The sequence below is a fragment of the Bos indicus x Bos taurus genome, chromosome 25 (assembly GCF_003369695.1).
Source record: "Bos indicus x Bos taurus breed Angus x Brahman F1 hybrid chromosome 25, Bos_hybrid_MaternalHap_v2.0, whole genome shotgun sequence".
NCBI lineage: Eukaryota > Metazoa > Chordata > Mammalia > Artiodactyla > Bovidae > Bos > Bos indicus x Bos taurus.
The window spans coordinates 28,422,890-28,436,182 of NC_040100.1; the positions used below are offsets into that span (position 1 = coordinate 28,422,890).

Below are 13,293 nucleotides of genomic sequence, written 5' to 3' on the forward strand. Positions count from 1 at the left end.
AGAGGGGGAGAAAGCGGCTGCCAAAGGCCAGCACAGGCTCCCACAGCTTCCACTTTATGACGCAGGCTTTACATTTTGCATAAGTGACATCACTGGGGCAAAATCAGTCAAGAGTCAGCAAGTCTGACTTCTGTCTCGGTGCTTTCAAAGTCTGAAATGATCTACCCACAAAAAAACACCTCAGCAGGCATGCAAGGACAAATGCTCAAGGGTGTACACCATCACTGATGTAATGATGAGGGGGAGCTGGAGAAACTTAACTGAAGACTGATCGGAAAACTGTGCAGCTAAGAATTAAGAGTAATGATACGGAAGAAAGTTCATGTTAAGAAAGTGCCATTTTTCTAGTGTGTAGCACATGGAACTCTGCTCAATGCTATGTGGCAGCCTGGATAAGAGGGGGCTTTGGGGAGAATGGACACATGTATATGTATGGCTGAGTCCCTTCGCTGTGTACCTGAGACTACCACAATGCTGTTACTTGGCTGTACCCCAATACAAAATAAAAAGTTTAAAGTGTAAAAAAAGAAAGAAAAAAAGTGCCATTTTTGTTTGCAAATGTAGCTTCCGCTGTGTACATAAACAGAAGAGGGTCTGGAAGGAGGTACCAGAATGGGAGTAAGGCAGCCGATAAGATGAGAACTTGTTCCTGACACCTGCTACAATAAATGTTTTTTACAATAAGCATATATTGCTTTTGAAATCTTAAGTAGCTTAAATGTGAACAACAACAAAAAATCCAGAAAGCTACTGTCCAGGGAGAATTTTACGCTACTGAACCAAGATGCCAGGGAGGGAGCTTTTCCTACAGTGGTGCATTCTCCTCCATTCTTTTCCAAAGATTTCCCAACACCCACTAAGTACTAGGTGCTGCTGAGCGCGGCAGACCCAGAGCACCTACATCAGGACTAGCTGCAAACGTTATACCAACTGCAGACACAAACTTTCTGTCTACCAGCACGGTCCTGTTGGGAATTATCTTGTGAGCAAAGGGAGTGCAATCTCTCTGGCCTCACACGTTCTAAAGCAAAAGAACACACTCCGGAAACAAAAATAACATCCTAACAGAATAAGGCAAGTTAAGAAACTATTATCCAAAATGGGATAGAACACACCAACCAGAGGCCTCTGACACTTTAGGAGCATGGATCATTTGCATCTAATCTGACACAAAAGACACACCAAGAGGAAAAATTTAAGTTTCAAAAGTGGCGAAATACGCATGGTGGAGGCCGGGGGGGGGGGGGTCGGGGTCAGGACGGGTCAGAGATTAGATAACAGGTGGCTCTGAGAGTCCCAGGACTACGACCCAGGGATCGAACCCAGGTCTCCCGCATTGCAGACAGACACATTACTGTCTGAGCCAAGTTCAAAGGACCCTACCCACATCCTATGCTTCCCTGGTGGCTCAGATGGTAAAGAATCTGCCTGCAATGTGGGAGACCCGGTTGGGGTGGATCCTGGGTTGGGAAAATCCCCTGGAGAAGGAAATGGCAACCCACTCCAGTATTCTTGCCTGGAGAATACCATGGATGGAGGAGCCTGGTAGGCTATAGTTCATCAGGTCGCAAAGATGTGGACACAACCAAAGAGACTTAGCACGCAGCATACACAAGCGACTCGCTCACACACACACACACACTCACACACACATCCTACAATGCCATCCTTTCCTAGAATACATCAACAAAACTCACAGAGAAAATCTGAAATTTCTGTACAGCACAGGCTGCATAGGCCATTTCTTTAGAAAGGAATTTAAAGGGACCTACAAGTAGAGAGGGTCACACCAGGTACAAAACCTGGACCAAGAAATAAGGGAAGGTCAAGCCCTCAGGAGACAGTGAACTTGAGAGGACTGGAGAAGATAATCTTAGGGTCCCCCAAAAAAGCAGTGTCCAGAGGGGTTTCCTATGACCTCAGAGAGGCAGGTAAGCCCAGTCACCGCATTCAAGCTCTAGAAGAAGCGTTTTCATCCTTTATCCAACCCTTCCCCAAAGTGCTGTCAGGGGAAATCTGAACCGTCCTGCAGCAGAGATCTGAGAAAGGCGGAGGGAACAAGACCGTTCCAAACACGTTCCCAAAGGGAGGGGAGTGCCAAGTAGAGGGGAGGTTTTTGGAAAGAGGCCTCCGCCGAGGGTGGCAGTGGTGTGGGGACGTGGGCGAGCATGGGTACGGCGGGGGGCTACGAGGACGGAGAGGGAGGTGGGGGCAGCAGGAGCAAAGGGCGAGGGCTGCGGGGCAGAAACTGAGCGAGAAGGGAGACCAGAGGACTCTAGGAAGGATGTCGGGGTGGCGGGGGATGGAAGGGAACAGGGCAGAGCAACCGGGCTCCGGGGACCCGGGACGAGCAGGGCAGAAGAGCCAAGGAAGTCAAGCAGGGAGGGGAGGGCAGCGGGGTCGGAGAGAGGCGAGCGCAGAAAGAGAAAGAAAGTTGGCGAAAGGGTGAGGAGCCGGGCGCGCAGGACACAAGGGTGGGAAGGCGCTAAGTTAGGAAGGGAGGCTCCGGAGAAGGGCGATTTTTCGAGCCCAGCGCCCGGGAAGCGACGCCCAAGTGAAGGGCGCGCCAAGTTCCCTGCACCGCCGCGGCCGGGGGTTCCGAGAGCGCGGCGGGCGTCGGGCGGGCAGAAGAGTTTCCCCGCGGCCGTGGCGATGATGAGGACGACGGCGATGGCAGCCTCCGAGCAACCCCTGCCCCGGGGGCCGCAGCTCCGCACTTACCGGCTCGGGCTCTGCGGACCAGCGGCGGCGGCTCGGGCGGCTGCGGCGGGGGGCGGTGCAGCCCCGGGCCTCTGGCCACCGCCCCCGCCCCCGCGCCCGCGGCCGGCGTCGTCCATTGGCTGCCGCTCCCCGGGACCGCGTCCCCCGCGGCCAATCAGCGCCGAGCAGCGCCTTTTGGAAACTTTTTTCCCAGGTCCCGGGCGCGGCGCGGCCACGCGGCGGCCCTAGGCGGGCTGGCGGGAGGGGTTCTGGGAGGCTCCTGCTGCTGCCAGGGTTCTGGCTGGGCTTGGAGGCTGCGGGCTGCTCCCTAGACACCGCGGGGAACGGGCTTGGACTTGCGGGCCACTTCAAGAAAATATGACTCCCTGCCCTTGACCCCGATTGCGTTTTCCTGTTCTTGGATTTCCTCCGAAGCAGATAGAAGAACAAAGATCTACGTCTCCTTAGAGTAAGCAGTGTCCCAGGTCCTTCCCAGAACTTGACAACCAATATAAAAATTTCGACATCATTATCTTCTGCAAAGGCAGCAAAGCTCCTTTATAGAAATTTGTTTTGGGGCCTGGCCTTGAATCCTAGCTCTGCCCCTTAGTAGCTGTATGATCTTGAGCAAGTTCAGTCAGTTCAGTCGCTCAGTCATGATGGATTCTTTGCGATCCCATGGACTGCAGCACGCCAGGCTTCCTGTCCATCACCAACTCGCAGAGTTTACTCAAACTCATGTCCGTTTAGTCGGTGATGCCATCCAACCATCTCATCCTCTGTCGTCCCCTTCTCCCCCTGCCTTCAGTCTTTTCCAGCATAAGGGTCTTTTCCAATGAGTCAGTTCTTCACATCAGGTGGCCAAAGTATTGAAGCTTCAGCTTCAGCATCAGTCCTTCCAGTGAATATTCAGGACTGATTTCCTTTAGGATTGACTGATTTGGTTAGGGCAAGTTAACTCTCTGTGATTTACTTTCCTCATCTATAAAATGGGATTTGTGATAGGATTTACCTCTAGGATTATGCAGAGATGAAATGAATTGACTTGGCATTTGTAAAAGGTTTAGGACAGTGGCCTCAGCACATAGTTAAGTACAATCTATGCAGGAGTAGAAGGGGGCAACAGAGGATGAGATGGTTGGAGAGCACTATCGACTTAATGGACATGAGGTTGAGCAAACTCTGGGAGATAGTGAAGGACAGGGAAGTCTGGCATTCTGCAGTTCACGGGGTGGCAAAGAGTCGGACACAACTGAGCAACCGAACAACAAAAAATGTAGGTAGTGATCATGATTTTTTTTTTTACTGGTCCCTGGTAGCTCAGTAAAGAATGTGTCTGCAATGCAGGAGACCCAGGTTCGATTCCTGGGTGGGGAAGATCCCTTAGAGAAGGAAATAGCAACCTGTTCCAGTACTCTTGCCTGGGAAACCCAATGGGCAGAGAAGCCTGATGGGCTACAGTCCATGGGTGGCAAGCGACAGACACCACTTTGTGACTAAACCACCACTGTCTGTGTCAGGCATAATACTAATTTCTTGATGTGGCTTTCACAGCAGTCCTACTTGTTCACCAAGTAGGTTTATAAATTTTTACTGAGCACTCACTTATAGCACAATAAATGTCAGACAAGACACCTGTCTTGAAAGGGCTTATAGTATTAAGAAAGGACACTAAATCAGCAAACAGAAAATGTGAAATAATTTCAGATGCTAATTAGTGCTATGAATAAAGCAAAGTCATGTAATAGAAAGGGGCTGGGAGAGGTCCCTTCAGATAGAATGTCAGGGAAAGCCACTATACCAGGTTACAATGGAGCTGAGATCCAGATGATGAGAACCACAGGAAAGAACTTTTATTGTCTTCATTTTAAAGATGAGAAAGCAAAAGTGTAGGAAGTTTAAATGCATTGCCCAAGGTCTCACAATTAGTAAACAAATCAGGCTGTAAAGCTGGGTATGTTTGACTCCTAATCAGTGTTCTTTGTCATGATACTGGAGGCAGAGAGATCTTAGCTACTTTGAGGCCTCCAACCAGACATGGAATCCCTCCTGTGTCCCCGCCATGGTTAAGAATGGCCTTGAATTCCTCTTTGTTGTTGTTTAATCACTCAGTCACTTCCACCTCCTTAGCGACCCTATGGGCTGTAGCCCACCAGGCTCCTCTGTCCATGGGATTCTCCAGGCAAGAATACTGGAGTAGGTGGCCTTTTCCGATGGAACCTGTGTCTTAGGGTCTCCTGCATTGCAGGCAGATTCTTTTACCTCTGAGGCACCAGAAAAGCCCTAATTCTTCTTTGACTCCTTGCTAGTTCCTGAAAGAAGCTCAGAGACACAAAAGGGATCTATCACTTACATCAATAGGGTTAAGGAAGGTATCAGAATGTCTTTTAGGAAATATCCATCCTGGCCGCAGATGCTAATAAATGATTTGCATCCTCTTGTCACTTTTGCCCTGGCCTTGCCAGAACCTCACCATTCTGTGAGGATTCTGGGAGAGAATAATCAGCTGCAACGCTGCCCCACCAGTTTACATAAACTGAAACACACATTGATGAGCTGATCAGTACTGACTAAACGACACTATCATTTAAACTACTGGGTTCTCAATTTTCTTCATTTTTCCATTAAAAATAAAAGGAAGAAGACATTGAAATGATTATCATTAAACTTCTCTCAGGAATATGTTTAGGTAAACGGGTTTGTTATTGGGTAAAACCTTGAAAAAAATGAAAGGGAAATTTTGGTGTACTTAAAAACTTTGTTCTCTTTGTTCAATTTGTTTTCCTTGGAGCGTTCAGATATTAATGAGCAGAAAGCTGGGTTTCTCTTGCTTAAATCCTTCCACCATAATTTATCATTTCAAAACACTAACCATAACACGGAAGTAGCTGGAGAAGAAACGCCTTTTGTGGCAGCTAGATTAATTTAGGAGCTGGATTGAATGTAACAGCCATTTGAATTGCACAAAAACAAATCTTAGTCTTGGTTTCATAAAGATTATAATATGGACAGGGCAGGTAACTGAGAGGTACTCTTAAGAATTTGCCCAGCAAAGAAATAGATTCACAGAGGCTATGCTCTAGAAAACATATCTTAAGAAAAATGTTAAAAAAAAAACACACCCTTTCACAAGCATCAAATTACATGTTGATGCATAATTGTTTTTCTAAGGGCGAGTGTAGTTTAGGCTAATTTTCTATAGGAAATAATAAAGAAGCATATCTTTAAAAACTATTTGTAATTCAACCTTTTCATTAGCCTTCCATTTAGTATGATTGGTTTGTTTTTATTGCCTCACATTACATTTATTTTATTTATTTATTTATTTATTTTATTTACCTGTTACACCAGGCACAGCTCTGGCAATGTCAGACATGTGTCTACTCTTTATTTTACAGCTAAACCTTTTTTTTTTTTTTTTAGCAATTAAAAATTTCACAATTATTTTGCTTCCTTTTATATTTTTAGTTAATATTATCTGTATTCGGAGACACTAGAAAGAATGAAAAGGAGGGAAAAAAATACCTCTTTGAGAAGTGAATTTTTGGTACTCGGAAAAAAACGCTAGAAACAGGGTTGTTTTTCATCTGTCCTAATTCCCACTTGGAGAATGTGCCCCACACACAGACACAATGAAGAATTACTCAGCGGTAATAAATACCTGAGCAGGCAGCTGATGTGTGAACTTGTCATCGGCCTTCTGGAAGATGGACTACCGGTACAAAGGGTTCTTCAGCTACGTGTTTGATCTTGCCCTCCACAATGCCTGTCTACAAAAAAAAGCCTACAAGGATGTATTAGCTTCCCCTGAAATCTCCCCCACTTAATGTGGATTGCCTAATGAGGTTGCCTCACATTACATACTAAAGAGAGAAAAAAGTTCTCTTTTGGCCATTTTTACCTACTGATCCCTTTGCAAGGTTAACCTGTTTCTTAGCAAACTTCAGAAATAAACTTTTACACTGCATTCGACTACTGCATCCTAAACTATGTCTAAATCTAAATATGTGCTTTGTTTTTCTAATTTGCAACAGGAAATAGTGAACAGCTGACAGTTTAAGAAATGTCTGTTTTGCCTACGTAAAAAAATTTATAATTTCAAATAAAAGTGAAGAATGTGCAGCCAAAAAAACCCAAAACACCGCCCCCCCCAAAAAAAACCCCAAACATGGCAAATCTAGCCACTAAAACATAAGCTGTTCCTGGCTTCACAAGGATTTTGCAATTATAAATCTCCTTTTGCTCGCCCAACCGGTCCCTGGAAAAGTATTCATTTGTAACGAGCTTTGGACCAGGACTTTAAAAAAATCTTTTTTTTTTTTTTTTACATAAGTCACGAGGACCTCTTAATTGTTGGTGACACAATCCAGCCTAGTCTTCGAACAGGCTTTACTTTTGCCAGCCGGATCACAATTTCCCGAGGAGCCCTGCCGGCCCGAAGGACCTCGCGGGAAGCCCAGTTGGCAGTTATTTTTATTTTTTTCCGCTCGCCACTAGGTTGCACTAGATGAAGGATGCTATAACAAACAGGCGTCATTTAGTTTAGTTTTTCTTTTTTTTAATAGGACCATCACGTGACAAGAGCGAGTAAGAGAAAAAAATGCCAAACGATCGGGTTTTTCTTCGAAATCCCTCTTAAACCGCCTTCCCTCAAAAGACCTAAAGGGCTGAATGGTATCAAATCCCGGTTGGCAGGTTTTTTCCCGGGGTTCCGCCTCACTAGCACCCTAATTCCCCTCTTTGAGGTTCCGTTCCACGCCACAACCATAAGCCAGGATCAAGGCCTCCATAAACTGGGGGTTTTCGCCAAAAAAGCCGAGGTAGCCCCCCGGGAAGGTCCCTATTTAGAGGTTTATCGGGAGGGGACTGAGCCTGACGAGGCTGCAGGGCCGCGAGGCCCCGCCCCCCCCGGGGTTCCCAGCACGCCCCGCGCGGGGAGGACGCGGCGGCGGGGGAGGGGCGGAGGAAGGGGCGGAGCCATGAGGAGAGAAGGGCGTCGGTTTTGCGACAGGGGAGGCGCGGTGCGGAAGCGGAAGTGGAGGGTGCGCTTGGCGGCGGCGGCGGGAGCTGCGGAGTCGGGAATCAAAACAAAGGGCCTGGGGGGGCGGGGGGAAGGCGGCGGGGCCGGAATGTGAGCGGAGGTGGGGCCGGCGGCAGAGGTGAGTTTGCTGGCAACGCTGGGAACTTGTTCCCGACGCGCTTCATTTTCTGGGCACCAGGCTGGAACGCGGGAGTGTGTCCCTTCCTTCTGCCTATTGCCAGCGGGGGTGGGGGAGGTTGGCTAGACTGTTGAGAAGCCATGGGACCCACCCGTCAGGCCCCCAACAGAGGCTCGAGTTGCCTCCCTTTCTGCTCAGTTCACGACTGTCATTGCAGCGTTGCTGCTGCCCTTTGGGGGTGTTTGGCTCCCTGACTACAGTTTGTCTCATTTCTCCCTTGAGGGCCCTTCCAGGTGTGGAGAGGAGCCTTTCTAGAGGAGTGTGTACTGTTGGAAATTTAAGACAGGAAGAGAAGGGCTAGTGTTTTTGCAACCACCTCTAACGTTTTGCACCCTCCTCGGTCTATCAACACTCCCTAGAGTGCAGCCTTTGGCTTGACCTAGAGCACTGAGTTGTCTTAGGGTTGAGTCACTGCACAAATTGTATTGTGGCACTGTGACACACTTTTTAATTTCCGTGGCACCTTTCTGATACTACCTAGAGCTTTCCAGTTACATCGTTTGCACTTTCCAACATCTCTGAGTATAAATATTCTGTTTTTCATACAGAGAAGTTGAAGCCTAAATTGTCGTCCTAGACGCTTATTAAACTCTTCATTCAAGAATTACTGATGTGTGTCAGACCATGACCTAGGTGCAGGAGATACAATAATGAATAAAAAAAAACCCACCCATGATCCATAAGTAAATACTACCCTGGAGTTTATATTTAAGTGAGGGAGACATAATAAAAGCAAGCAAATAAGATAATTTTAGAAAGAAGAGCTGTGAAAAGCAACAGAAAAACTCAGGGATGGGATGGGTAATACCGGGTGTTGAGGACTAGACTAGGTGTGGAGAGAAGGCCATTGCTAAGTTTTCTACTTCGTTGGTGTGGTTTAATCCTATGAAGGTGCTGCTGTTATCAGGCCTATTTTACACCTGGGAGCTGAGGTTCAGAGAACTTGTTGTACGTTGTCCAGATCTGCACAGATGGGAAGCAACAGAATTGGGGAGTAATATGAGGACAGCCTGATGTCACAGTCTGCTCTTAAGCACTATCTGAATTCCTTGAAGACTGAGAGAGAATGGCAGGAGTGAGACGCTCACTCAAATGACGAAACAGAAGTTGCTCTGACCACCAAGTTGCTATGACCACCAAGTTGCTATGACCAAATTACTTATCATTCCCAGGAGCATTTAGGAAAATTTCTGGGTGCACATTTGTACTAATACATTTTACTTTCTTTTGCTTGCATTGGATGATACCAAAGGTACCTTGGTTGTGTGGGAAGAAGTGGATAAGCCTGGTTCTGTCCGTTTTCTATTAATAATTGTGTGATTTTGGGCAAATTCCAAAACTTCATTAAGCTTCTGTTTGTTGTTCAGACAGTAAGTTGTGTCTGACTCTTTTGTGACCCCATGGACTATAGCCAGGCTTCTCTCTCCATGGTATTTCCCAGGCAAGAACACAGCAGTGGGTTGCCGTTTGCTTCTTCAGGGCATCTTCTGACCCAGGTATCAAACCAGTGTCTCCTACGTTGGCATGCAGATTCTTTACTGCTGAGCCACCAGGAAAGCAAGCCTCTTTTTCCTCCTCATTAAAAACGTGGCCGATTTCTCCCTTGGCTTTCACACACATTTACTGTGGGAAAAAAGATGACATAAATGGATTGCATTTTCTGGTGTTTCCATCATTGTATCCCTTGTGCCAAGCACAAGCCTACTACATAGCAGCTACTAAGTAAATGTTTGGTGAATGAGGAAATAAATGATCTTAAAGAAAAATGCATTAGTTAGCTTCGCGTTAGTTAGAATTCGCCTTGAATAAACTTGAGAGAGCATGTCGAAGTTGTGTGTATCATGAATATCCCAAATTCTTAGGCTCTAGAGAGGAGATTGTTAGGGGGTGTGAGGTGTCTGTATTTGATAGAAAGGACAAGTACCTTAGTTTATTACCATTGCTGCAGTAACTTCATCTCTGTCTCCAGATTAGCTCTGGGTTTTGTAGATGAATATCTGCTTTATTCATTCCCTCATTCAATAAATATTTACTTAGTATATACTATGTAGAAGCCTGTGCTTGGCACAGGCCATATGGTAATGAAGACAAATAGATGGTGGGTCCTTTATCTGATTTTCTTTTTTCCACAGTAATACTGTGAGGTGGACAGGGAGAAATTATGGCAGATTTGACAGAGGAAGAAAATAAAACTGAAGAAGTTCTGTAGTTTCTACATAAGGGCCAAATTGTAAATATTTTTGGCTCTGTGGGCTGTGTAGTCTCTATAGCAGAGAATCAACTCCACAGTTGTAGTGCAAACACAGCCATAGAACTTAAATAAACATGGCTGTGTCTCAAAACTATTCATAGACGCTGAAATCTGAATTTCATATAACTTTGTCACAAAATATAATTATTCTCTTGATTTTTCCCCAAGGATTAAAAAAATGTGAACTATATTCTTAGTTCGCATTCCATTTAAATACAAGCAGTGGGCTGGTTTGGGCTATAATTTTAGGCCATAGTTTGCCTCCCCCCGTTTTATGTGATTGGTTTTCCTATAGCTTAGACATAGCACTTATATGGACATAGTGCTTACAGTGACTATAGAAGTGACTTCTCTCCCCTCACCCTACTATGTGGATGTTTAAATCTCTTTATAAGAAAATCTTACCAGAGAAAGAGCTAAAGGAAATTCTTTTCTATATGCCCAGGAATTTCTGAAAGATAAATTAATGACCTCAAAATGGCCATTGTCAGTAAGAGGAGGTGGTGGTTGGGGTTTGGTGACGAGGGCTTAGAAATGAGGTTCAGTCGTCCTTATCACTGGCAGGCTGCCTCCACGCCCAATGGCTGCTATTGATTGCATCTGCTTTTATTGTACTGTTTCAAGACTTGTAGAGTGTTGCTCTGGAGTAGATACAGCACATCTGGGACTTGAGATGTGTCTGTTAGATTTTTGGTGGCATAGCAGATTCTACTTTCATAATAAGCAAACTGAGAGGTTGGTTCGATTTGTTCTGTAGCCGAATCAAATTCAGAGTCCACAGAGGTCAGTTAATTTGGACCTTCCATACTCAGTATCAAAGACACAGTGAGATAAGTTGCTCTGAAATCAGTTTCACAATCTTACATAATTGAGAATGAGGACATGTAGTGGTTCTTTTACTCAAATTACATGTTCTCTCCTGTTAACTTTTTTACTGTCCCAAGTAGTGTCCTTAGGGAGGGATAGTCAAGAAGAATTAAGAAATACTATATAGAAAAAGTCTACTCAGTGCTGGAGGACCTTGGCTCCAGCTCAGTGAAGAGGAGGGAGTATGCAGGTGTCCAAGATGCGGTGACCTCTCTCAAGCATGGCCGGAAAGAGGGCTCATCCAGAGTTCACTTTTGTTTGAAGAGTTATGAGACATAAGGAATGGAAGATGATAAATTTTTTTTAAGTCAAATTGATATAGTTAGAATTCAAGTATAAATAGTCAACCAAGTTTACCAGTTTTAGTAAGCTTAATATGCTTTGATGCCAGGTTTCCTGGTGGCTCAGACGGTAAAGCATCTGCCTGCCAATGTAGGAGACCCGGATTTGATCCCTGTGTCGGGATGATCCCCTAGAGGATATGGCAACCCACTCTGGTATTCTTGCCTGGAAAAATGGACTGAGGAGTCTGGCAGGTTACAGTTCATGGGGTTGCAAAGAGCCAGCTGGACTGAGGGACTGACACTTTTCACTTTTACAGTATCCTTTGATAGCCGTTCTACTTTTGTTCCTTAAGATCTGACTGGGAGCCATTGCACCATAATTTTTTTTTAAACTTGGAAGACAATTATGCTAATTTTTACTTTCCCACCTCGCTAATCATGGATATGAGTGGCTAAATCTTGTATCTCCATCAGGAGAGTGCAGCACTGCTGAGTGACTGGTACACCTTTGGAAGACTCGGTCTTTGGTCCGTGTTAAAGCACCCAGATTTGGTTGCATCAGCCCTGTTTGAAATGACCTGTGCACCATAAATGTGCTTCCCTTGTGGCTCAGAAGTAAAGAATCCACCTGCAATGCAGGAGACACAGGTTCAACTCCTGGGTCAGAAGGATCCCCTGGAGAAGGAAAAGGCAACCCACTCCAGTATTCGTACCTAGGAAATCCCAGGAACAGAGAAGCCCAGTAGGCTACAGTCTGTGGGTTCGCGAAAGTTGGACACAGCTTAGTGACTAAACAAAAACAGTGCACTGTAAATAGAGTTGTAGTCTTATATTTCAGTAATAAAATCTGTACTTACACAAGTGAATAACGTTGAAACCTCATTCTTAACAGGGTGGAAGAATGAAAGAAAAGAAAGATGAAAGAATGTTGAACCGCTCCGCATGGCTGTATGATGGAAGGAAGCGGAACTGAGAACCCCTGCAGTAGAAGAGTTGGATGGCTTCAACAAGATAACGATGCTAAGCCATGGCTTTGGAGATTCTCTAACTGCTTTTCTCGTCCTGAGCAAACGTTGCCACTTAGTCCCCAAACGGTAACTATGTGCAGACTAAGGACATAGCGAATTCCTTGTGCAAATAGATGAGCGATCCGTTTGGTCTGGGGCAGTCTCTCGCCCTGGAGTCTGTGCTGAGTTTTCCCTTGTGTCCTGCTTGTATTACTTCATGTAGCACATTATTATAATTCCTGACTCAATGAGGGTAAAGTTTTTTAAATCCTGTAGTAATGAGTAACATTAGATGCTTTAAAGGTGTGATGTTGAAATTTGGGAGAGATTTGTTTCTCATTAAAGTCACATTCCAAAGACAAAAATCCACATTTTAGGATAAAATGGGAGGAAAGTATGAAATCGATTTTATTTTACTGTAGCCTTCTGAATTTTGTGTCTTAAAATCACAGCAAGATTGTATGACCTCATTGATGATCTTCTTCTGTTCAGGATTTCTCTTGAATGTTTAAATATATCTGGGACTTCCTTTTTTGCCTTTTCATAATGATGTTGACTTTATCTGACTTCATTTGCTATATCATGTTATCATCTGTTTTTTTTCTCTTGTACTTGGGAATTAAGTGAGACTTTACTATGATTTTATATGAGTATTGATAACAGACTTTAAAAAAAAATCAATTCCCTGTCATCTCCACATTTTCATTACATAGCTGCCTTTGTTGCATGGCATCAGTAACTGAAGTTATTTCAGAAGTATTTTAGTTCAGGGACAGTCTGCACTGAGAGCTGGCAGCTTCAGGCAGGGGTCCAGGGTGGCAGATCTGGGGCCTAAAGGAGTCACTCGACACAGAAGTGCACTGTCACCTTTCCAGATGCAGAGTCTCGATTTTGTCAGTGGCACCCCGAATTGAATACATTCAGGAAGACCGACTCACAGTAACCCTGCCCACGAGAGCCAGCTC

General features: G+C 45.2%; 2 protein-coding genes across 6 annotated transcripts in view; one reads left to right on the forward strand and one right to left on the reverse strand.

Annotated features, from left to right (window-relative positions):
- The window catches only part of NDE1 (nudE neurodevelopment protein 1), a 38,886-nt gene extending 32,439 nt beyond the window's left edge, over window positions 1-6,447 (reverse strand). For 2 of the 4 annotated variants that reach the window (XM_027527203.1, XM_027527202.1), the window contains exon 1: window positions 2,722-2,806. The gene's annotated coding sequence lies outside the window, so the exon portion shown is untranslated. Of the gene's footprint in view, window positions 1-2,721; window positions 2,820-6,361 lie in introns of those variants that run through there. The other 2 variants (XM_027527201.1, XM_027527200.1) reach the window with 2 other exon arrangements.
- A 1,317-nt stretch (window positions 6,448-7,764) lies between these two features.
- Window positions 7,765-13,293, forward strand: part of MARF1 (meiosis regulator and mRNA stability factor 1) — a 39,550-nt gene continuing 34,021 nt past the window's right edge. For both annotated transcript variants that reach the window (XM_027528211.1, XM_027528212.1), the window contains exons 1-2: window positions 7,765-7,859; window positions 12,214-12,415. In XM_027528211.1, the coding sequence (XP_027384012.1) occupies window positions 12,272-12,415 (144 nt within the window). In that variant the 5' untranslated portion in view covers window positions 7,765-7,859; window positions 12,214-12,271. The remainder of the gene's footprint in view (window positions 7,860-12,213; window positions 12,416-13,293) is intronic.